Source organism: Eptatretus burgeri, chromosome 17 (genome assembly GCF_056783735.1).
Source record: "Eptatretus burgeri isolate ZD-2024b chromosome 17, Ebu_testis_v1, whole genome shotgun sequence".
Lineage (NCBI taxonomy): Eukaryota > Metazoa > Chordata > Myxini > Myxiniformes > Myxinidae > Eptatretus > Eptatretus burgeri.
This window is the reverse complement of record NC_140977.1, coordinates 23,884,288-23,910,574: the sequence shown is the minus strand read 5'-3', so window position 1 is coordinate 23,910,574 and position 26,287 is coordinate 23,884,288. Positions and strand designations below refer to the sequence as shown.

Here is a 26,287-nt window from a genome sequence, read left to right as displayed (position 1 = left end):
GAGGCTCGTGGAAGGGCAAGAACACTGAACGGATAAGGACATAACAGGACAAAAGGAACAAGAGAGAGAGTGAGAGGGAGAGGGGGAGGGGGAAACACCAACAGCAGGGTTGAAGGACAAAACAGAGGGAGGCTTGGACAAACTGAGTGTTGGGGGGGGGGGGGAGGAAAGGATGCATGGGGTGGACAAGATGAAGACAGAAGGAAACTCTCACAAAGTAAAAACTGGTGATTTGGAATTAGGTGGGCGGTTAACGACGGTAGAAATGATGATGGTTTTGGATTGGGGATGATATGAGAAGGTGGGTGACCAGATATCTTGAAGATGTGGAGGGAAGGAAGAGTATGAAGAGGATGGGGAGGTTGGTTCCACAGATGGGAACAAATGAGTGGAGGTGAGCAGTGGTCCTGGATTTTGGAAGTTTCACCAGAAGGGGATGATGATGAACCATGTGTGCCCTGCAGGAACCTGGTGGAGGTGAAGGGGGGGGGGGGACAAAGTAGGATCGGACAAGGTGGGTTTGTGAAAGACTTGGGCAAAAAGCTTTCTCCAGCTAATCAGACAAGGTGGGAATAATTGGGGCAGTCAAATAATTACCTCCATCACCGAAGGTGGCCGAGGTTATGTTTTCACACCTGTCTGTCTGTCTGTCTGTTTGTTTGTCTGTGAGCAAGATTTCCCAAAAAGTTTTGGATGGATTCAGACAAAACTTGGTGGATGAGTTGATTAGGTGGCAAGAACAAGCCAATTCGATTTTGGTTCAGGTCCGAATCCAGATCCAGCCCATAAAGTGGGATACAAAACGTAAACTAATCCGCCTGGCGGAGGTATGCGCTCCACTGAGTGCCCTTCCAGTTTTACTTGTTCCTATTATATTAGTAGTAGTCTCACTATTTATGTTTGAAATCATTCTTACACTTACCGAATTGACTCGAACACTCCGTTCATCATATTGTATTCCATCGCATATTCCTAGGGATCTCATGATTGCCTCTCATCATCCCTGCCTTGCTTTTTACCTTTGGCAGACAGCCAGCTCATGCATTTGCTCTGGCATTTGAGGAGATGCATTCTCAGATGTTTGTTCAGCTAAAGTATCAACTCACTATTTTTGGCCAATCATCGGGGGGGGGGGGGGGGAAACATTCGTTGGATCAAATAACGCAGTGTGTAGTGCATCATAAGCACCCCTCCCTCTGACAGGTCAGGAAAATCAATCTATTTATTTCTCTAAACTCTACAGTGACCTCATGCTCATAGCAGAGCTCGCTTGCATCGTTGTAGAGAGATGGTTAAGATTAGAAGGACCTGAGGAATCATCGGACAGGGTGGTGCAGAGGTCATCATCATTTCGTATGTAGCCGGTGGTTGCTGGTTGCATCATTGCTGGCAGCGTGGCTGTGCTGCTGATGCAGTTCCCCCTGTTCCCCTCGGAAGGATGACAGGCCGAGTGAACACACCTGGTGTTATAACAGGGGCTCGAACTCAAGACCCTCAGATCTTAAGCCAGCCTCTTTCACACGTGTGGTTCTCATCACTGTATCATAATTCACCACTCTTTTTCTATTTCAACAGACTGCTCTGAATTCGACCTTTCCTTCATCCCTTGTCTGAAAAGTCCGACTGTTTCAACGTTTCTTCTCTCCATTCTCTTAATTCGCCTTTGTTGCATCCCTCACGTAATGTCTTTAGTCGCATCTCTGACCTAAACATGAAAAAACCCAATTTGCTATACATGTTCGTTTTCCTTCAATCGTCATTTTTTTTCCAACTTCAGTGACAATTCACCCCTCTCACCCCTCCCTCTCAAAGCTACGGTCACACTCTTCCACCTCCAAGCTTCCCTCTCACCCTTCTCAAAAACTCCCCCATCACCTTTCTCCCTCACTCTCCCCACTCACCCTTCTCCCTCCAATCACCCCCCTCACTCCCCCTTCTCAAAATTGCCCCCCTCACATCCACAAAGCTGACTCCTTCCCCTGCCCTCTCTCCTCCATCTCATCACTCCACCTCCTCAAATCCTCAACTGCCTTCTGCGCCCTCTCTTATTATTCCCCACTGTACCTCAACCCAGCACCACAGAGCCTTTTCTCCTCCTCATCCAGCCCTCTCCCCAAGCTCTTCTGCAACCCCCCACACTCTTTAAACAACTGTCCTACCCTCCCCTCCCCTCACATCCCCTGCACCAAAGCCTCCTCCCCTCCCTCTTCCTTAACAGTGTGGAACCTCAAACACCTGGGCCTTCGCTCAAACCTGACAGATCTTTCCATACAGGTTGCCACTGACAAACCAGTTCTGCCTAACAGAAACTTTCCTCCTTCTGGACGTCTCTGACTCCCAAGTATCTCTCCCTGGTTACTCCTTCCTCCGGTATGACAGACCTGAGCCTCGTCCTGGTGGAGAAGTTATTCTCTTCATCAAAGACTATTCCTCAATCTCCATGCACTGCCCTCACTCCCCCACACCCCTATGAATACCTCTGGCTACGGCTTCCCCTCCACTCCCACCTCATGTTTATATGTGTGTTGTACCGTCCACAAAATAGTGATGACTCCATTTACACCTCACTCGCCAAAAACATGGACCAACTTCTATCCTCTCATCCCAACTCTCTCTTCCTCTTAAGTGGTGACTTCAATTGCCATCATGTCAGTTTGCTGGGTGTGGGTACCTCTCTCACCTGTCATGGCACTTCAGCAAAAGACTTCTGCGACTCATTGGAAATGACTCAATCGGTCAACTTCCCGACCCGGATCTCAACCAACGGTACTCCATCTCTTCTGGATCTGATTTTGACCAATTTCCCTGAAAATATCTCCTGTTCTTCCTCTGCTCCAATCGGTTCTTCTGATCACGTCCTTGTCAAAGTCGACATCTCTCTGGCTGTTATTAGAGAGCCACCTCACCGCCGTCGAGTCTGGCATTTCACTCAGGCTGACCGGCAGGGTCTTCAAGCAGCCATCAAACTTCAAGACATCTCCCATCTCTACTTCCTCCAACATCAACTCGTCCTGGGAATTCTTCCACCCCCCCCACCCACCCCTATATTTCCGCAAGGCGCTCAAGGTCCGCCAGCAACCCTCTTCTGGTAAAACTACTAAAATCACGAATCACTGCTCACCTTCACTCTTTCATTCCTCTTTTTTCCCACCTTTGAAATAAACTCCCACACTCTCTTCAATCCCATTCTTCCCTCCAGGTCTTCAAAACAGCTGTTCACCACCACCTCTTATCATCCCCCATCCACAATCCTCGATCTTTTCTACCCCCGTTAATCCACCCCAAACCCACCTCCTTCAAATTCCCTGCTTTCCTTCCTGAAAGTCCCTGTGGTGTCCATCTTGTATTCCCCATGTTCCCCGCCCCATCCCTCTCCCTTCCATACATCTCCTAATGTCTCTGTTCCCCACTCTTTTGTCCTTTCCTCTCCCTCCACTCTTGTCTCCTGCCTCCATTGTTGCGCGTCGTTTGCTGTCTCTCATACGAGCCTCGACAAATGTACACTTGGTACAGAGGTTACCTGTAGTCTTTCTCGTCCGGGTTGGATTCCGATAACCCGACTGCAAGACAGGGCATCGCATTAAAGTGTGTGCAGTCCCTCTGATCGGACGGACATTAAGCTGGGTGTCCCGTCCGGTAGAGCATTACCCGGTGGACACGAAATATCCCACGGTGTCATTCACCGAGAGTAGGCAAGGTGTTTGTCGGCACCCTGAACATATTCCAAATTCCTGCCTCCGGTCCCGCAGGGAAGAGAAGAGCAATCCGAATCAGGCCATGATGTAATCGTTGCCATGGTGATGCAGCGTCAGAACAATCTTACAATTGGGACCTTCAGGAGGCCGCAGCACTCACGATACGCAATGCGAATCACTTTGATGTTATCATCACGTCAGCAGTTTATCGTGACGTGGCACGCACGAATGGACAGCTCAGCTCGGCAGGCCTGCGAGTAATCATGGCCTATCGGTTTATATCCTGCTGCCAAATTCAATATGGCTGACCGGGCAGTGCTCGGCAAAGCGCCTCCACCGCCTCCTCATGTCGATATATCCGGAATAAAAATAGACAAACCGAAGACGGCAAATGGGAAAACCACATCGCTGAATTATTAATGGTTCGGATAATAAATTAAAAAAAAGCTTGTGAGCAAATTGGGAAGAGAATGCACTTCTGGCAGAGTTTGATTCGCTTACCCATGAATTTTATTTCGTCTCAACCACAGCATCGTTAAACTGCAGGATCAAATGGAAAGGCAGTACTCGGCGCTGCCGTTGACACAGTCTCCATGATCCACGACGATCATGAGCAAGAGCAAGATATGTAGCCCTATGTGTATATATATATATATGATTAGAATCTGCTCTTCAACCGACGGCAACACCGTCACGTTGTGCTAATCTGCGACCTCTAATAAGTACCTCGCAGCGTCCAGCAATCGTCTACAGGAGATGATTCAACAAGACACAATGTACACAGAATGTGCGGTGTATCGAAGCCATGGCGACGTCGTACGCGGCAGGGCCTTCGTCGTTTTGATCGAGGAGCTTTGCTCTGTTCGTTTCTCTGATCGTGCAAAGTAAAAACCGTTTACTCGTTTCATTTTTAGTTTTTAGTAAAGATACATCGATCAGGATGTGTCAAAGTTATTATTTTTAAAAAAGGATGTAAATAGTGTCCTATACTTCTACCGTCGGTTTTCGATCAGATCGTTATGAGATCGTTAATTAAATTTGTTTCAGTGAAATAAATTAAATATTTGCAGAACAAACGAGGTCCGGGAAACATTCCGTACTTTTGGTGCGGACAGCGGATCGGACGTGGACGTGTGTTGGAGGGGAAGCGGACATGTCGCGACATTTCGACTTCAACCATTGCAGGGAGAGGTTTCTGGTAATAATAATAATAATAATAATAATAATAATAATAATAATAATAATATATTCTGTGGGATTTTCATTAGAAAACTGTCCTTGGGAATGTGATGGGTTTTGTTTTTCACACTTCTCATTCGACTTGTTTCAAAGGTTCCTCAGATGTGGAAGAAGGTTCATTCATCATTACTTTTCACCTTGAACAACTCACTTCCACCCAGAGCCCCCCGTTACCCTTCCACCCAGAGCCCCCCGTTACCCTTCCACCCAGAACCCCCGTTACCCTTCCACCCAGAGCCCCCGTTACCCTTCCACCCAGAGCCCCCGTCACCCTTCCACCCAGAGCCCCCGTCACCCTTCCACCCAGAGCCCCCGTCACCCTTCCACCCAGAGCCCCCGTCACCCTTCCACCCAGAGCCCCCGTCACCCTTCCACCCAGAGCCCCCGTCACCCTTCCACCCAGAGCCCCCGTCACCCTTCCACCCAGAGCCCCCGTTACCCTTCCACCCAGAGCCCCCGTTACCCTTCCACCCAGAGCCCCCGTTACCCTTCCACCCAGAGCCCCCGTTACCCTTCCACCCAGAGCCCCCGTTACCCTTCCACCCAGAGCCCCCGTTACCCTTCCACCCAGAGCCCCCGTTACCCTTCCACCCAGAGCCCCCGTTACCCTTCCACCCAGAGCCCCCGTTACCCTTCCACCCAGAGCCCCCGTTACCCTTCCACCCAGAGCCCCCCGTTACCCTTCCACCCAGAGCCCCCCGTTACCCTTCCACCCAGAGCCCCCGTTACCCTTCCACCCAGAGCCCCCGTTACCCTTCCACCCAGAGCCCCCCGTTACCCTTCCACCCAGAGCCCCCGTCACCCTTCCACCCACAGCCCCCCGTCACCCTTCCACCCACAGCCCCCGTCACCCTTCCACCCACAGCCCCCCATCACCCTTCCACCCACAGCCCCCAATCACCCTTCCACCCACAGCCCCCCTCGTCTCCCTTCCACCCACAGCCCCCCTCGTCTCCCTTCCACCCACAGCCCCCCTCGTCTCCCTTCCACCCAGAGCCCCCTCGTCTACCTTCCACCCAGAGCCCCCCTCGTCTCCCTTCCACCCAGAGCCCCCTCGTCTCCCTTCCACCCAGAGCCCCCCTCGTCTCCCTTCCACCCACAGCCCCCCTCGTCTCCCACCCAGAGCCCCCCTCGTCTCCCACCCACAGCCCCCCTCGTCTCCCTTCCACCCACAGCCCCCCTCGTCTCCCTTCCACCCACAGCCCCCCTCGTCTCTCCCTTCCACCCACAGCCCCCCTCGTCTCCCTTCCATCCACAGCCCCCCTCGTCTCTCCCTTCCACCCAGAGCCCCCCATCTCCCTTCCACCCCATCCCACCCCCGTCTCCCTTCCACCCAGAGCCCCCCATCTCCCTTCCACCCCATCCCACCCCCCATCTCCCTTCCACCCCATCCCACCCCTCCCCCCGGTCTCCGTTCCCCTTCCACTCTGCCTCCCATAACTGCAGTATTAATGGTCCTTGTTACCTTTGCCCCCCGAAGGTGAAGGAGGTCATGTTTTCACTCCTCTCTGTCTGTGTGTGTGTGTGTGTGTATGATATCTCGATGAACGGATTTGGACGAATCTTGGTGGACAGGTTGGGAGTGTAACAAGGACGAATTGATTCGATTTTGGTGAAGGTCCGAATCCGGATTTGGATATGAGAAATATTTGATTTTCAAAGTGATTCTTCACCATTGAGAGATAGGGCCAAAAACGATATAGTACACAGTACTGTATGTATAACATGATATTTCAAAATTGTACTGGGCTCGATATGTTCTCGAGGATCAGGCATTACGTGGCGGAGGTATGCACTCCACCGAGCACCCTTCTAGTTTTGAAACGTTTTTGAAGCTTATTGAAGAATTGGGTGCTTGGGATTAGAAGGACCATAGACCAACAGATGGATTGATTGGGGGGGGGGGGGGGTTGATGGATCAAACAGACAACTGCACAATGGTCAACGGAAGAGAGTGGGGATATTGAGGGGTGGGGGGGGTGGTGGATGAGGGGACGATGTCAGGATCTCAGAGAGTTGAAAAATGGGAGCCAGGATGAGGGAAGAACATTAGAGAACAGACATCAGGAAGATGGACCGGCGGCGACATTTTAGAGCGGGTTGGGGGCAAAAGGCTATAATATGAGCCGAGGATAGTTAGATGGGGGTACCTGGTGTATCGTAACTCGTAAGGACATCAACCTGCTGAAAAAATACAAACGAGCACTCTCGTATGTACGTGTCATTTACCTTTGACTAACACACGATCTGTACAAGCTGTTTGGAATATTTGACATTGTTCACAGGAAGCCCTGTAAGTAATATCGAACGTGAATAAAGTCTCTCTCTTCCTCTTGTTTTCGTTCAGTCTGTTTGTCTTCAGGCTTTGCACAATGGAAGCTCCAGCTGCATCTCGTCGACGTTCGCAGAATTGCACGGCAGGTGCGGATGACGGTTTTGAAATGTCTCCTTTTGTCCATGAGTAAAGATTTGTGGATTTTTATAATGGAAGCTGAACCGATTTTTATTCTGCCAAAACGAAGTTTTTGCAAGATATGTTATTCAGCTTGTATGTTTTTTTGTTTGTTTGTTTGTTTGTCTGTAATCACGTATAAAAAATTCTGCAGAGCACAGTTATCATTGGAAATTTTTGTAACTTCGCATATCAGAGGCCTATAGAGGTCCCTTTCAGTGCACAAAATTTTGAAGGTCAAGGTCAAAGGTCAAGGTCACTTTGTTGCAAATCAGGGGAGTCGACGAAACCCTTATTTTTTGAGTAATTTTGATTGGATCGTCTTCAAACTTCATGGGAATATAGTTCATGGTCTGGTGCTCAGCTGATTAATTTTTGGTGGTGATTGGCCTTGACCTTCATATGTTTTTTATTTATTTATTTATTTATTTTTTCTTTGTCTGTAATAACGTATAAAAAATTCTGCAGAGCACAGTTATCATCGGAAATTTTTGTAACTTCGCATATCAGAGGCCTATAGAGGTCCCTTTCAGCGCATAAAATTTTGAAGGTCAAGGTCAAAGGTCAAGGTCACTTTGTTGCAAATCAGGGGAGTCAACGAAACCCTTATTTTTTGAGTAATTTTGATCGGATAGTCTTCAAACTTCATGGGAATATAGTTCATGGTCTGGTGCTCAGCTGATTAATTTTTGGTGGTGATTGGCCTTGACCTTCATATGTTTTTTTTTTTTTTTTTTTGTCTGTAATCACGTATAAATCACTCTGCACAGCACAGTTATCATTGGAAATTTTTGTAACTTCGCATATCAGAGGCCTATAGAGGTCCCTTTCAGCACATAAATTTTGAAGGTCAAGGTCAAAGGTCAAGGTCACTTTGTCACAAATCAGGGGAGTCGACGAAACCATTATTTTTTGAGTAATTCTGATCGGATCGTCTTCAAACTTCATGGGAATATAGTTCATGGTCTGGTGCTCAGCTGATTAATTTTTGGTGGCGATTGGCCTTGACCTTCATGGTTAGCGCCTCAGGTCAAACATATTTGACCCCAAGGTCAAATTTTCAAGTTTTAGGAACCATATCGTGTAGTACCTCAAATTGAACACCTCGATGAGTGCTTTCTAGATATGTCAAGCTTGAGAGATTATGACGTCATTTGGTGACGTTATGAGGCAAAAGCATATTTTTCATGGTTACTCTGTAGAACGATTCTCATTGGAATTTGTCGTAGGCAGATATTCCTCAAGGAGTCGCTCCTGGTGGATCGTAGCTCTGTTCACCTCAGTGTGACCTTAAATTTTTGTTCGTTTGTTTGTTTAATGGATGTTTCCTCAATCGTCTGGTTGCATCACAAAGTGACATTGCTCTGGATGCACGCCGAGCTGGTGTAACGTCCGCCAGCATTTTTGGTGCACGGGAGAGATCCCACGGTGTCTTTTTGTGAAGAACGGGCGAGTTATCGCCGGCACCGTGAACAGACTATAACTTCTAAAGGGCTTCGTGTAAAGGTCAGATCTGGCCAACTGGTTCATCAAAGACTTGGGCTGAAAACATTGCTGTTCTTGTGTGGTTGGCTTGAGGAAGTCTTTGGCCCAAGTCTTTCACGAACTTGCTGACCAGGCCTGAGGTTTGACTGAAGGTGATTTGGGTAGGAATTTGGAATTTGTAGAGGATGCCAATGATAATTCGCCCCACGTGTGGCACACACATTGATGAATCGCCCACCTGTGAAACGTTGGGAGGGCGGTTTCTAGCTTGGTCGGGATTCAAACCCAGGCTCGACAGCTCAGAGGTGAGTGTGCTACCTCGACACCACCCTGTTTGTCACGGATCACAACTGTACCAATGCACGTTCGTGAATAAAATTTTATGTCGTGAGCAAATCGATCACTCGATTACCAAAAGCTTTTACACGACAAGAACGTATTTTATTGTAATTTATTTGTTTGTCACCGAGTCACCCCAATCCATCCATCCAATGGGACCGCAGAGCATTGGTGCTGCCTAAGCAGTCTCCTTGGCTATTGGGCACAATCCTGGACGGGTCGCCACTCCGACACAGTATACCAGCAAGCTGGCACTCATCTTGCCGACCTCGGAAGGATGACAGGTCGAATTAACCCCACCTGGTGTTAATTAAACAGCCAAGTGGGAGTTGAACTCAGGATCCTAGGATCCCAAGCCCACCACCCGAATCATTAAGCCAACACCAGGCATAGTCACCCCAATGTGTGTCTGTGAATTTGGTTTTGGGTGAGCCTGTTTGATGTTCCCATGCCATGACTGGGCTCACGATGCTCAGATCCATGTCGTAACGACGGTGTCCGTCTCCGTGAAGGTACACCAATTTCTACTGCACGTGATGTGTGCCCAAGCGTTTTCATGAATCTTGGCCACTGTTCTAGGAAAGCAAATAAGTAAATAATTAAATAAACTAGAAATGAAGCCTGCAAAGGGTAAGAGTACGTTGTTCTGTTTCAGTGATCATGAAAAACGAACAACTATGGACCAGGCTCTGAGGGATGTTCTCAAAGATTTGATCGTGAGTTACATTTATCTTGACGACGTCACAACAGTACCAAATAAGTCGACACGACCCCACTTTCACCTGTCTTGGTTTATTCTCCTGCAAGGAATGTTTGCCCAACAAGTAACAACGGATGCGTTTCTGTTGCTCGCAGGTGAAAAAAAGTCCTACTGACAAATTTCTTGCAGTGATTTCCTTGTGCATTGAAAACGTGACCACAGGTAAAGTGTACCGTTTTGTACCCTGTTAAACACTCTTGTACCTCCTCTTTGTCATCCTATTTGAAGCTTACTTCAGGACTTTGTTCAGATCAACTACACGGGTATTTTGGTGGTAAGGGGCGATGTATTTATTTACAGATGGTTTGGGGGGGGGCAGGAGGGTGGTGTTGTAGTGTAGCTGATGTACAGGTCCAGGTATCACAGGTTGTGCCACTCCATTGCAGTGTATTCCAGGTTATGTCAGGAATTTGGAGTTTGGACAGGGTGAGTTGAGTATGCTCTGCATCAAGGTCCCCTACCTCATTTGGAATCCGGAATAGACAGCTTAACCATATGAGTACTTTACCTCTGAGGTAACCTGTCAGCCCCATTATAAATATTGTAACAGCCCCGGATCCACATCAGTCACCGGAGTGTACGGGGGTTCCGTGCAGACACTGAGCGGTCTTCGTGACGCACCGGTTGGACATCATCACAGTTCCAATTTATTGTGGTGTCCTTGCAGCACACCCCGCAAGCTCCAATCTGAAATGCTCTCTTGTCGTTAACCTCTGCGATGGAGTGAAAACCGATTTTAAAAATGCAAATCGAGGATTCCTCAAAAAACAAACAAACTCACTAGCCCTGTATGTTACACAAATATACACAAACTGAATAGACCTCGCTTCATGATGTTTCTTACGACGTACATCGGGTACGACCACAAAAGGTAACAGAAGAGAGAAAAGACTCTTCGTCTGTCCTTTCTCTCCGCACTGCACAGGGTAAGGTGTTCCATGAACTCTCCAGTTGTTGTTATTATTTTATTATTATTATTTAGCGGCAAATTTGATTGGTCGAGATGGTGTAAAGTGGCGTAATATTTTATACAAGTACTGCTGAATGGAAGGTTTTTAAACGTGCAAGAAGGTGATTTGTTTTCCACAGTGTTCAAGTTTATAATTCATTTTGAAATAAAATAAAGATTTTAGAGGTTGTAAATTTTTATTTTTGTTATTTTGGAAGTTTACTGCTGTTGTTGCGATATCTTTTTATACCACCTTATGCAACACATTTAATTCGTTCTTCATGCGTGTTCCTTATGTCTTTTATAATGCCCTGACAACAGTAAGTTTCCTGTTCGGAATGGTTTTCAATTTTGTTTGAGTGCCAGACCAGCAGACGATTCCAAAAAAATATCTCGCTCCTGTCTGCGCGTGCATGATCGGGAAGAGATTCCGTACAATTTGCCAAATTCAGAAGCAAAGTACTAATGAACAGCCTGTTTGTGTTCTGATTCATGTTCAAAATGTATAATTCAATTTAGATTCAGCAGTTCCTCGATCATAGGCTGACGGCTACAGACAGAGAAAGTGAACCAATTGCTTGACCTCGCTTTTCGTTTCGTGCACGTGGGTTAATAATATTAATAATAATAATAATAATCGTTCGCCGGAATGGTGCCTCGCACAGTGGTGAACGGAGAAATGAGCGCTCCGTTGGCGGTTTCCGAGCCCTTCTCTGCTGTCCCAGCTTGAGCCAAACTACGAGCCCCACGATCCACCTCCTGAGATCTTGCCGCACCACTCCTTCAGCCTGTCTACCTCACCAAGCACCGGCCCATGTCAGCACAACCTCTCACCTTACAGTGCCAGCGCAACTCTAGTAGCCATCCGCTCACCACAGTGTTCTTCTTTAGTTTGCGCCCCACCTCTTACCGATTTGACACGAGGCATGCGGGGCTTATTTCATGCGGCAATCACGTACCTTCACATGTCCCAGGCCGCTGTTCTGGGCTGCGGCAACTTGTCCTTTTGACATAAACATCTAAAATAATTTAAGAGTGCGGTAAAGCACTTCTAAAAAGAGGAGGTTATCGAGGGTTGATTGGGGCAGACAGCCTAATACATGCCGCCCGGCCTTTCCTATACAGAGTTATGCGAGTCGTGTACTAAACACATAATATACCTCGCTCTGTGCTGTAATTGTTATCCCTATTAACTTCATTTTCTGCACAATGTGTTGATATTGTTTGTAATTCCTTTTTTTCTCCCAAATGTGTTTTTTAAACTATTTTCTTTCTAATATTGGTTGTTTTTCTCGAATCTGGGAAGCATTAATAATATGGTTGGAGGGTTGGAGTTTGGACTGGAGCATATAATGAGCAAGGTCGAAAAGCTGAAGATGTATGCATAACTTAATAAATAGATATTTATTTTTTTGCATGCAAAGTTGAGGTTCATAGAAGAGCTCGAACACGGAATGGACCAGAACATAACAGAACTAGGACAGCACTCGGGAGAACACGTACCTCCGCCAGGCCGAACAGTTTATGTTTTGTATCCCACTGATAGGCCGGATCAGGATCTTCACCAAAATATAACCAATTCTTCCTTGTCACACTCAACCTGTCCACCAAGTTTTGTCCGAATCCATCCACAACTTTTTGAGATATCCTGCTCACAGATAAACGGGTGAAAACATAACCTCAGTCCACCTTCGGTGGCAGAGGTAACGATGAGGATGTAGTGGATACTCGATAGAAGGAAACGCACTAACAGCTGGGTGGAGGGTTTTTTATAGGAGTGACGCTCATGGAAAAAGCAAGATAGATCTGGCAGTGGGATAAAATCGAGGGAATGAACGAGAGTAAAGTGAGGAGGAGGAGGAGGAGCTGAAATTGGCAAGTAAGATTGTCGGGTTAGGAACGGTTAATGTGGCTAATAAAGATTGTGGGACAGAATTGGGGATGACAAGAGATGGTGTGTGGAAGCTGGATTAGTATGGGGAAGATTACCGTTGGGGGGGGGGGGGGGAGAAGGCCACTGGGTGAACAAGCTGGTTAAAAGCTCAAACACAGAAAGAAGAGGGAAAACCGGGAATGAAACAGAAATGGAACTGAAACAAGAGGGTGCAGGGAGAGGGGAGAACACATTGACCTGGAAAGGCAGGTAGTGGTCTTGGGAGAGGGCTAATGAAGGTAAAAAAGATCATGAGTATTGATGGGGGTTAACATGAAGTGATGGTGGACAGCCTTGTTGAAGCCTTGGAGGGAAAAATGAGATAGAACACACTGAAGAAGTTGATTTCACAGACGATATGATTTTAAGTTGGTAGATTGTTCATTTACAAAATTTAAGAACTCGGCAATCTGATCGTTATCAAAGTTTTCACTTGATATGCTTGCAGACAAAAATAAATGCACCGTTAAACAGCGAATGCAAATTCGGTCAACTTGCTGATCATGTCTGTCGAGGCAGCCGCATCTTTCCGACGATTGAACAAAATACATATTTTGCAGCGACTTATCGACGGGACGTGATTCATTACGAATTACTGCTGAGGGTTCAGCGGTAGTTCACTGGGTGAGGACATTGGACAGGCATCCCAGAGGTTGTGGATTCCAATGCAGCTGAAGATGGTGGTGTTAAGGAGTTTGATTCCAATTTCCAGGAACTCAAATTGGTTTTGGGATAAATGTGGCATCACTGTTGCGTTGGGAGATGGAGTGGCGGAACCCAGATGGCTCATTAACAGCCTTCAGGGTGGTATCATTTACCTGCCCCACCCGGTGTGACCGATATGTGATACTTGTCGCTTCATTGTGTTTTATTTCGCTTCCCCTATTCCAGGTCATTCTGAATTTCTAAAGGCCTTGCCCTCCAATATTTCAAACATTAACTGATTGAAGTGTTTGTGTTTGTGAAAACTCTCATGATAATAATTCCATTAAAATCGCTTATTTTATTTTATTGGAGGAAATTTTGTAAATGCAAGAATTATTGATGAAACCATTTGGCACGTCTGTGAACATGAAACTCGAACGATCGATCGTGACATCATATTATTTGTTTATCCATCTCGAACTCTCACCTTCACTCCCTCCTCCTTCCCATCAGGTACCTGCTCGGCCTCAACCCCGTTCCTGCTCCTGGGTGACATTCTCGACAGCCTGCCCCTTGGCCAGTGCGACATCATCTTCAAATTCGTCGAGAAGAACGTGCCCACGTGGAAGTCTGTACGTCTTGCACTCTTCCTCATTGTCCTCTTTCATCATATTGCTTTGCCACCCTGATTCACACCCTCTCCTTCCTGTACTCAATTGTTTTTCTTTTATTTATTTATTTTTTGAATATGAAATGATCGTTGTGTGGAACGAGGCTGGGGTATTGATTAGCTGCGTGGCAGAGACCCGGTCTTTGAGGTTGTCATAGTTTGAAGGTCGATCCGTTTTTCCGAGTATTTGTGACTTTTCAGTTTGAAAACTCGGATCGTGTCGCATCTTATTTAATTAACATTCAATGATTTCTTGGAGAACAAATGTGAATGTTTTGCGACGATCACATGCTGGTTTCGGCCCTGGTATTCACATTACGTGTGTAACGATGGCAGTACCTTTTGAACACGAGTTTCTGGTTTGATAAATTTTCCCATTTTGTTTGGCTTGATTTGATATATTCTGTCCAGTCATTACCTTAGATATCAAAGGTGGACGGAGGTTGTGTTTTCACCCCTGTTTGTCCGTCTGAATGTTTGTGAGCGCAATGTCTCAAAAAAGTTGTGGACAGATTCGGAAAAAACTTAGTGGACAGGTTGGGTGTGTGACGAGGACAAATTGTTTCGATTTTCGATCAGGTACGGATGCAGATCCAGCCTATTGGTGGGATACAAAACGTAAACTGTTCAGCGTGACAGAGGTGCGTGCTCTACCGAGTGGCTTTCTCGTTGATCAAACCATCAGGACCTGTACTCGGTCAGATTGAGCGACTGTGCATTCTGCCAGTAATCAAGCTTTCTATAAGTCTCCGCTTTGCCCACGACTTCTTTAACTTTGATCTGAGGTTCCCAGTGGAGCTTTAACATTGCATCACTTGCAGGATGAAGAGTGAAGACACTATAAGATGTCCGTGTACTTTAAGGTAATTCTAAGGACATCAGTAGGCGATGGACAAACACATACAGCACTTTGTATTTGAACCTTGGTTCTGATATTATTAAGACCATGATATCTCTATAATAAGGTCCATTGTCTGTGTGTCATGTTTTTGTATCTCCTCCCAAATCACCGGTCACACACAGTTGAAAACAGTCCCACATTAATGGCCAAGGATCCGGCCAGTGCAGAGTCAATCGGACGTTGATTTGGACGAAAACGTTTTCATCATTCATTCACATCGACGAAACAAGCATGAACTGTTCTTTGCGTGGCTTGGCAGCACGTTACGAGACGCTTATGATTGGCTGTGTAAGGCTCAATGCACCGTGATTGGCTCCTGGCAAGTAACGTCGATACATCCGTACTGTGCCCGTTTTTCTGCTTTCAGGTCTCCCAATTAGTATTTAGAAAGGAAAAAAAAATTAAGTGCTTCAAACAATGCCACAAAAAGTGTGCCTGGGGCCTACGGCCTGGGTAGTTCTTTCCGTTAAGTGTGATAGTGAAAGGTCCCACAGATCATGAGCTCGTGTCACGTCGGAATGGTATCCGAAAAGTTGTGGGTTCCAATGTGATTGACAGCAGTAATGTTAGGGATTTCCACTTTAGCTTCTGGAAAGTCAGTCTTCGAATCATATTGGTCACTGATTGATTAAGAATATATTTGTTCACGAGTCAGTAAGTGACCACTATATTCGTTATTGGTGTGTGTCTGTTGGGTAGTCGATCCAGTCGAAAAAAAAATATATATATATATTATTATTTTTATTTTTTTTGAAATTTGTTCTACCCTTATTATCAGTTTTTCCGTCGATATGTTTGTCTGTCTGTCTGTCTGTTTGGTCCAGTGCTCCGTTAATGCAATGGCAATTTCGATGAATCTTGGTTGGTAGGTTCATACCATGACCAGGTTGTGTGCAAATGAGAACCGTTGCTCTGGACCCATCCGTTGCCGAGCAACGGGACTTTGAAATTTTTGAAAAATCATAAAAAAAATTATTTTTTCAAAAATCGGGCCACAAGCGACTGTGGGCAGTACATTCAGCCATATTGTCAAAAATCGGGGCGACTGTGGGCAGTACCTTCAGCCATATTGTCAAAATTTTCCAGCCGGATCCTATGAAAACTGTCGGAGAAGATAGACTTTGAATGAACCCTGGTCGAAAACGATAAAAAAACGAAGTTCGTTATATCTCAGAGACTATGAGTCAGATATACATGAAACTGGTATGGTAGGTTCATGGTATGTCCAAGTTATGTGTGAGAAAGAACTGTTGCTATGGACCCATCCGTTGCCTAGCAATGGCCGAAAAACCTCAATGTGGGGTTTATTTTAACGAAAAAAAAACAATCTGCAGCATTAACCCTTGAAGTTAGAATCATGAATTTTCTTGTGCTTAATCCTCAGGTCATTCCCAATCGAACGGGCCCATCGCGTCAGGTTCTATTGGGTAGGCGACTACCCATGTCCGCCTACCGGCTTTTCTGTCTGTCTCTCTGTCTGTCCTGAGCAAAGCTCCGTGGGTTTTGATCCGATCCTGATAAAATTTGGGTGGGAGGTTTATATCATGATCTAGTTGTGTTATCCTGAGAATGGACGTGGTGCGCCCATTATGGGCGGAGCCACGCCCAAAAAACATGTGTTTTTAGGGGGTAGCCAATTTCAATTTACATCTTCTCCGAGGGGGTTTGTCGAATCTGGCAAGGGGTTTTGGTATTTGGTTAGCCCAATGGCACCTGCATAGCCCCACGGAGCTCGATATTTTTTTTTTTCATTTTCTTCCCAAGGTCAAGGTCACAAGGTCACGAACTTAGAAAATTGCGAATTTTGATATAAAAATCGTACGACTGCCCAAACTTTGAGAGCGAGGATGACAATATTTTTATGCATAATCTTGAGGTCATTCCACACCTAAAGTCTTGAAATCATTTTGCTCTATCTCAAACACCTTGTGCGTGGCGCCCCCTTCAAGTTTGTTTTTACGCTGATTTCATCAAAGTATGGATAATCCGAGGAGTGCGAAATGCCATATAGCCTATATGACGTTATATTGTTCCTGGAATGTTCCAGAGGAAGTTTTGCACCAAAGGTCATAATCCTTGACCTTTGACCTTTAAAGTTCACAAAGGTCAAATTTTCAAAGTTGTGGGAATCGAACCGGGTTTTCGACCTTCTTCGACGAACTAACTCCAATAAGCTATAGCACGTATCCTGTTTCCTTATTTTAATGTCCACATTGTTTTGTGACCTTTAAAGGTTATGCAAAGGTCAAATTTTGAAAGTTGTTTGAACGTAACCGGGTTTTCAACATTTTGCAGCTAATAACCTGTCACCCGTACCACATCATATTGATCATTTTTATAACTTGGTCAAACATTATCACATTGTCTCATCCTTGACTTCTGAAACAATCTACATCGTCAAATACCACTCGTGAACCATCGTCGTCTTCAAACTTGTATCTATCTATAATTCCAGCAGTGTGTGTGTGTGTGTGTGTGTGTGTGTGTGTGTGTGTGTGTGTGTGTGTGTGTGTGTGTGTGTGTGTGTGTGTGTGTGTGTGTGTGTGTGTGTGTGTGTGTGTGTGTGTGTGTGTGTGTGTGTGTGTGTGTGTGACCGCTGTTTCTCGACAACCGCTGGTCCGATCTAATTGAAACTTGCCAGGTATATTGCTGGGGACCTGTGGATGTGCCTTTTCAAGGTTTGATATTAATCGGGCAAGTGGTTTCCAAGTTATGGCCATTTATTTACCAAACCAATGACAGACAGTACATGGTGCTATGACGTCACGATTTTTTTATTTTTTATTTTTGCGTGTACGGGCACTAGTCTATCTATAATTCCGTGTGTGTGTGTGTGTGTGTGTGTGTGTGTGTGTGTGTGTGTGTGTGTGTGTGTGTGTGTGTGTGTGTGTGTGTGTGTGTGTGTGTGTGTGTGTGTGACCGCTGTTTCTCGACAACTACTGGTCCGATCTATTTGAAACTTGCCAGGTATATTGCTGGGGCCCTTGGATGTGCATTTTCAAGGTTTGATATTAATCGGACAAGTGGTTCCCAAGTTATGGCCATTTATTTACCAAACCAATGACAGTACATGCTGCTATGACGTCACTCGTGACGTCACAAATTTTTTTTTTTTTTTTTGCACGTACGGGCACGCACTAGTCTATATTAAACCCAGCACGCTCACTAATGCCTTTCAGAGGAGGAAGTTCTGTGCTTGCCTCACCAGTCCTGGTTTGCATGTTTTGCAAAATTCCATTTTCAAAAAGGTGTTGTTTTTTTCAACATGCATCCAAAGGTGTGCACGAAAAACTTCTTTCTGATTGGCCAACAGCAATGAAGTGAAGGTAGATGGGTTCTTAACCTCTGAGCCACTCCGTTATGTTGAGAGGCTGTTATCCGTTCAGACGTGGCACCTGGTCATGGCGCTGCAAGTCCTGTATTTGTTGTGCAGCGGTCCCCGTCGCTCGGAGAATGATGAGCTATGATTATAAGGTTGTATTATTTTGTCGTTCAATAATGATTCAACATTACAACCATTAAATTCACAATTATTTTTCTCCTCAAATCATACGGTCTTCGTTTCTTGGAGTTTTTTTTGAATTTTTTATTCGTATGCAGCCTGTTGGTGCTTGGCTGCATCATTTTTCTGGGGTGTGGCTGTGCCGCGGATGTAATTCCCCCCTGTTATCAGCACACTGGTACTCATTTCACCGACCTCGGAAGGATTGCAGGCTGAGTTAATCCGCCTGTTGTTAATTCAACGGTAAGGGGGAAGGGCTCAAACTCAAGACCCTAAGATCTTAAGCCAGCCACCCTAACCGTTAAGTGAACAGCAGGCTTATTCCTGGACTTTTGATGCAGTAAAACACGGTGCCATGAGATTTACAATGCAAATGAACATTTGGAGTCTCTTCTGCCAATCCCGCAAGTTCACTGTATTTCTGTAAAACTAACTACGAGGATCGGTACGAAACTAATGCCTCTTATTTTATTTCTCAGGAAATGTAATTCCAATTCCAATGAAAATTACAGGGAATTTGCATACATATGTGGCAAATCATGAAGTTATTTTCCCCACATAATCTCCGTAAACTACAATGCACTTCAATGAGCGCATCATTCCGACTCTCGTTTTCCGGTGTCACTGCGGTTGCAGGCCAACCGCTTTGAGGCTCGTAGTCGATATCGTTTTCCCTGTTCTTGAAACGCTTTGCCCAATAACCAACTGTGCTTGCATATCGATGGTAGAGTCACTTTTCGCATTCTTGAAATGCCGATTAATATCCACTTGGAGGAACCTCTTTAGCAGTGAGAAATGTAATAACTGTTCTCTACTTCGTATGCACATCAAGCGGAGTGGCCACTTTGAAAGTATGTTGTGATCTTATCATATGACCAACCGATCACAGTGCCACTCAGCTCAAAATGTGTGGGAGATGTAAACCTTTCATTGTGCTCTCGTGGCGCTTTCCTACGATGTTTTTTGTTTACGAACTGCAAATTAAGATCCATTACTTTTGTACCGACCATCATAGTTTTGTAAAACTAACGACTTCTTCTGTAATGCTGCACTGACTGATCCCACCTCCTCCTTTCAGATTCCATCTCAAACTTTATGTTCTGTACACTCTGTCTCCTCCATGTCCCTAGAATGCATTCTATTCTGCAGGCAAGAACTACCTCTTAAGAATGTGCAACGGTGAGTCCATTACTTACCATCTCTGTGATCCTCTTGATCGTCTTCCGTTCCTGTCTTCTAAATTTCTTGATTTGTTAAGGGTCTTCAATACTTTCAGGCTTAAGGGACCAAGTTGTGCAGATGGTTCACGTCCATACTTACGGCACTCTCCCATGTCTTCAACCCCCCACCCCCAGACCTGCTCAGACGGCTCTCCAAGTCGCAAAACACTGTATTCTGTGGCCGGATTCAGCTCTTCTTGGCACGGCTCTTTCCGCTGTCTGAAAAATCAGGTGAGTCTCACTATCGTGCCTTCGGGCAGAGAAACATTTGCTTTGAATGCTGCCTGTGTGGCCTCATAGTACTGTCTCGTCCGATCACTGTTGCTTATTGTCGCCTGCCTTTTCAGGTCTCAATCTGCAGAGTCAGTTCAACCTCGAGAACGTGACTGTGTTTAACACTCGAGAGCAGGAAAGCACACTCTGCAACAAGGTTTGTGTCCTCCCAGCAAGTGTGGAGCCTTTCATAAGTATTATGCACCCATGCCACAGCAGTGCAGCCATTTGGCCAGGGGTGTCGACCAACTATTTTGGTCACGTTTATTAAATTATAACTTGAAAAGAAAAATATATTGAGATTTATGACATTGTACTCTCTCTCTATTGAGTGCAGCCTGTGGCTGCTGGTTGCATCATTGGTTGGGACGCGGCTATTCCGCTGATGTCCAGTGTCCCCCTTACCAGTACACTGGTACTCATTTTGCCGACCTCGACGGGATGGCAGGCTGAGTCAACCTCCTGGTGTATTAATTCAGCGGCCAACGGGGCTTGAAACTCAGGACCCTAGGATCCCAAGCCGCCACCCTAACCACTAAGCCAACACCAGGCTTATGACATTGTACTGCAATCATCTGTTGTCCTTGCATATTGTTCATGTGTCTGTGGCACCGAGCACCCATCCATCCATCCATTGGGAGCATTCTCTGTGCAGAGCGTTGGTGCTGCCTAAGCAGTCTCCTCGGTGATTGAACACAATCCTGGATGGGTTGCCACTCTGGCACAGGATACCAGCAAGCTGGCACACATTTTTTGCCGACCTCGGAAGGATGACAGGCCGAGTTAACCCCACCTGGTATTAATTCAACAGCTGAGCGGGATTTGAACTCAGGACCCTAAGATCCCAAGCCTGCCACCTGAACCATTAAGCCAACACCAGGCACTTAGCACTAGTGGTGGGTTTGATGGAATCACGAAGTGTGGTTCATTTACCATGGGAGATGGAAATGAACAGTGTGTGCACACGTTTATATGGAAAAACTAGAAAGAGCAATCGGAGATTGCAGACCCTCGCCAGGACTTTTGTGTGGTTTTTGCGTAATTTTGTGTGGTGTTTTTTCAGGTATGTTACGTAATTGATAAGAGACAGAGCTGCCACTTCATAACTGCTGGCATTGATGACCGGGTACCAAGACGTCCCGCTTTGATCGGACACCTGACCCTGACCCATGACATCTTTTTTTTTCATTGCAATTCAATTTAATTCAGTCAATGTGGCTGCCAAAGCATGTGATCTATCAATTATTCCTGAACAAACTTGTGCACCGATTGCATGGGGAACAATTGTGTGGAGTTTTCCCCTCGATCTGTCCAGCCGTTCTGGAGAAGATTTTTTATCGGTTTTCGGGTAAATCCAATGTGGCTGCCAAACCATGTGACCGATGACATCATAGGTATGAACCTTTTGTTCTTCATAGATAGGTGGTCATACGTGTAGAGTTTTACCGCAATCTGTTCAGCCACTTCACAGAAGGAGATTTTTGAAGGTGTTTTTTTAAAGAAGAAAAACAATGCTGAATCCCGTGACTGATGATGTCATCAATTTTTTTTTTTCTGTGGACCATTTTATCCCAAGATGGATGACCCTCAAAAAGTTTTATACTGATCAGATAATGAAGGCACCGATGACATCAAAAAAATCACATTCCTCATGAGTACAGTCGTGGCCAAAAATATTGTCACCCTTGTGCACTTTTTTCAAACAACACAATTTTCTCGAAAAATAAGTTGAAATTTCCAAAAGTATTTTGTCTCCACAATTCTTTATTTCACTGTTAATATTACACAACCTTTGTTTTTGATTCAGAACTTAATATATCCTTTGAAATCAGAAAAGAAAAAGAAATGGCATTAACAAAATTATTGATACCCGAGACTTAATATTTGGTACCACATCCTTGGGACAAAATAACTGCAGTCAAGCTCTTCCTATAGCCATGAATGAGCTTCCTTCACCTCTCTACTGGCAGGTTGGCCCACTCTTCTTGTACAAACTGCTCCAGTTCTCCCAGATTTGAAGGGCGTCTTCTCTCAACTGCTGTTTTCAGATCTCCCCACAGGTGTTCAATGGGATTTAGATCTGGACTCATTGCTGGCCACTTAAGAAAAGTCCACCGTCTTGTGTTGAACCATTCCTCGGTGCTTTTTGAAGTGTGTTTGGGGTCATTGTCTTGCTGCAAGACCCCTGACCTTTGACGGAGACCCAGCTTTCTGACACTGGGTTGAACATTGTGCTCCAAAATGCCTCCTTGGTGATCTCCTGATTTCATGATGCCATGTACACATTCAAGGCACCCAGTGTCAGAGGCAGCACAGCTACCCCAAAACATCACTGAACCTCCTCCATGTTTCACTGTTGGGAAGGTATTCTTTTCTTTGAAGGCTTCATTTTGTTTTCTGTAAACATAGAGATGATGTGCTTTAGCAAAAAGCTCTAATTTGGTCTCATCTGTCCACAGGACATTCTCCCAGAAGGTTTTTTTTGGCTTCTTCAGGTGTGTTTTGGCAAACTCCAGTCAGGCTTTCTTATATCTCTCTCTCAGCAGTGGGGTCTTCCTGGGTCTCCTACCATAGAACCCCATTTCACTGAGTTGGCGACGGATGGTGCGAGTTGAAACTGTCGTACCTCGTGTCTGAAGGTCAGCTTGAATCTGTTTGGCAGCTGATCGAGGTGCTTTCTCCACCATTCGAACAAACCTCCACTGCAATCTTCAATCAAGTTTTCTCTTGCGGCCACGTCCAGAGAGGTTGGCTACAGTGCCATGGGCCTTAAACTTCCTGATAACATTGCGCACGGTGGACACAGGAACATCAAGGTCTCTGGAGATGGACTTGTAGCCTTGAGATTGTCCATGCTTGGTTACAATCTTGTGTTTGACCTCCTCAGACAATTCTCTGGTTTTCTTTCTTTTCTCCATGCTCATTGCGGTACACACAGTGACACAAAACAGCAGAATGACTCCTTTTCTCTACTCAAACTGGTGGAATGAGTGATTTTTATATTGCAGGCACCTGCAACTCACTACAGGTGAGTTCATGCCCAAAGTAAAGGACAATCACCTACTTGAAATATAATTATTTCCAACAACTTCTAAAAGGTGCTAATAATATTGTCCGGGCCATTATAGTATTTCTGTGTGAAATAAGCTAAGATGTCGTAATTTTTTCAGCTTTTTTATCCCACCCCCCGGAGGGAGGGAGCGGGATATTGTAATCGTCCAGTTTGTTTGTCTGTTTGTTTGTCTGTCTGTCTGTCTGTTGGCAACTTTACGGCAAAACGGCTTTAGCAAACACTATCAAATTTAATCCACAGATGGGCAGTGAAGCTTGGACGACCCCATTAACTTTTGGGTCCAATTGGATCAAAGGTCAAGGTCACGAAAAGATCAAAATCGTTTTCCGCTCATAACTTCGTCAAAAATGATCTCATTTACTTCAAACTAAGCTTATAGTGAACCTTATTCTATTTGTCACTTATATTCCTGCCCATTCCTATAGTGAAAAACGCATATTTGTGAAGATCCGTAGGGTCCGAAGTTTTTGGGGTCATGGTCATCGGTCAAAATTACAAATTTTCCATTAAAGCTAAAACATGGTTCAAATTTAAATTTGATTCCCAAAATAACTTTATGCCTTAAATGGGTGGGATTTGTTGTGCCTGGCACCACTTGTTTGTTTTGTTCCACTGCAAACCAAAGAAATACATATGTGGACACCAAAAGATTTCTTAATTTCAACAATTTTCTGGAGGGTGCCAATATTTTTTGCCATGACTACTTGCTATGTGCCAAGTTTCAATTTTTTCCTTCGTGCAATTTCAGAGATACAGAGGTGCAATTTTTTTCCGTTTTTCAAAAAAGGGTTCCACATCACGTGAACTTCGACATAATTATCATTAAGACGTTCTACACGAGTAGTCGCACCAATGGTGAAAATGTCTCAATCTGACAAGCGGTTGCAGAGAAAAACACGAAAGTTCTGTGCGGACAAACAAACAAACAAACAAGCAGTCATAGACTGGTACTTACGAAATCGTCAACTTGACCTCTGACCTTGTCTAATAAAAGCTGTCTCTAGAGAGGGTAGCGACGCAAACCAGAAGTTTCTACGATGATTCTGTACCAAACCATCAAAAATCGAATGTTTGACCTTTGACCGATTTTTGACCAAAATCTAATCAGCGCCAGCCATCACCCTCCTGAATCACGTGGTGTAATTTGACATTGGTAGCTTCTTCCGTTCTCGAGTTACCGTGGATTAACGTAACGTAAAGGTCACACTCGACGCCCCCCCCCCCAACTCGAAAGGACGCCGGGGCGAGCGAGATGACGTCGGCGCGCACACGCAAAACCTTTACGTGACTCAACGACGCGTCTGCTCTAGCGCGCTGCGCCACGTGACGAGCCGTGACGCGGCGGGTGAAATATTTTTATACAATCTTAAAACGTCTCCAAAACATCCGATTTTTTTTTTTTTTTTTTACCAGAATTTCGACAATGTCAAGTGTTAAGCGGCCTAAGGACCTAAGCGATCGCAAAAACCGAAGACAAAATTAAAATCGAAGTTAAAACGAACTCGTAATGTCGACCGAAGCAAAAATACCCCATTTCTACACAGGAATTTATTGAATTATTTAATATTATTTTATAACACTGAAATTTTTAAAACAGCCTAAACTCGAAGAATTGACACAAATTCCGCCGAACTTACCTTGATCTTCCAAACTCACGCTCCGTCAACAATACCTGTGGTAACTTTTCTCGAGTTATGTTTTGGATGTTTGACCTCACTGTGAACTTGACCTTTGACTGATTTTGACCAAAATCTAATCGGCACTAGCCATCACCCTTCTGAATGATGTGCTGTAATTTTACATTGGTAGCTTCTTCCGTTCTCGAGTTATTGTGCCTACAAATAAACGCACACACACAAACAAACAAACACACAGAAGACGGAAGTGATCAATATACTTATGAAATCTAAAGATTTCTTAAGTAACCAACGGACCCAAACACAATACCCTCTCCTTCGGCAAGGGTAATCAATAATCAAACAGTTGCAGAACCAATTAGGATTTATTGAAAAAACAGACAACATTGGTATGTTACACTTGTCGGAGTGGTGCTGAGGTGCCATCCACCAGACGGCGGTCTCCTTGGGTTAACCTGAGGCGCTCCCTTTGGGTGGGTTCCTGGAATGTCCTATCCCGAAGAGAGGATGATCACCTGTCTCTGTTATCATCTGAGCTCAAGCGTTTGGACATCAGTATTGCAGCTCTCTCTGAGGTTCGGAGACCGGATTGCGGCGAGATAATGGTGGGTGGTTAAACCTACTATTGGTCTGGTCGCTCTGATGGTTACCATACCCAAGGAGTTGCTGTAGCTGTGTCCAATAAGCTGACCCCAATGATAATTGAGGGAACACCGGTCAACGAGCGTATTATGAGATTAAGGATTCGTCACTACTTAGATGTCATTTCCCTGGTCTCTGTCTATGCTCCGACTGAGGCGAGTGATCTCACTGTGAAGGACACATTCTACGCCACGCCCGAGTCTGTGGTTGATCAGTGCCCCAGACGAGATACACTTCTAGTCTTGGGGGATTTCAATGCATCGACTGGAACTGATAGGGATGGTTATGAGACATGTGTTGGTCCCCATGGGTCAGGAACTATGTACCAGAATAGCACTAAGTTCCTTGACTTTGCAAGAAATAATGGACTGAGGGTGGCTGGTTCATGGTTTCAGCACCCACAAGCTCATCGCTGGACTTGGTATTCCAACACTGGCGGTGTGGGAAAGGACATTGACTATGTCCTCGTTGACGGTCGCTGGAGGATGATCCAGAACTGCAGGGTCTACCGGAGTGCTCAGTTCCTCAATACTGACTACCGGCTTGTTGTATCAACTCTAAAGCTGCACCTTAAATCCTAGAGAATGATACCATCCCAGCCTAGGCTGGATGTTGGCAAGCTCAAGGATGAGAGAGTAGCTGAGGAGTTTGCAAACAGGCTGAGTGGACATTTGGGGGGTCCTGAAGAGTTGTGGAGCGCCTTCAAGACCACCGTCCTTGATGTTGCCAGTGGATGCCTTGGAACTCACCGCAGGCCAAAGAAGAATTTTATCTCTCAAGGGACACTGGATACCATTGACCAGTCGCAGGGCCAGGCTGAATGGCAGAGCTGAGCTGTTCAGGGAGCTATGGCGTAAAACTGTACGTGCACT

The 26,287-nt window shown here is 45.4% G+C and overlaps 1 protein-coding gene across 2 annotated transcripts in view; it reads left to right on the top strand.

The window, feature by feature from the left end:
* Nucleotides 1–4,668: 4,668 nt before the first annotated feature.
* The window catches only part of THOC1 (THO complex subunit 1), a 35,317-nt gene continuing 13,698 nt past the window's right edge, over nucleotides 4,669–26,287 (top strand). Inside the window, exons 1-8 of one of the 2 annotated variants that reach the window (XM_085863050.1) lie at nucleotides 4,669–4,893; nucleotides 7,282–7,355; nucleotides 9,866–9,926; nucleotides 10,066–10,132; nucleotides 14,011–14,129; nucleotides 19,701–19,749; nucleotides 19,926–20,021; nucleotides 20,138–20,220. In XM_085863050.1, coding sequence (XP_085719176.1) covers nucleotides 4,849–4,893; nucleotides 7,282–7,355; nucleotides 9,866–9,926; nucleotides 10,066–10,132; nucleotides 14,011–14,129; nucleotides 19,701–19,749; nucleotides 19,926–20,021; nucleotides 20,138–20,220 — 594 coding nt within the window. In that variant the 5' untranslated portion in view covers nucleotides 4,669–4,848. The remainder of the gene's footprint in view (nucleotides 4,894–7,281; nucleotides 7,356–9,865; nucleotides 9,927–10,065; nucleotides 10,133–14,010; nucleotides 14,130–19,700; nucleotides 19,750–19,925; nucleotides 20,022–20,137; nucleotides 20,221–26,287) is intronic. The other variant, XM_085863049.1, reaches the window with a different exon arrangement.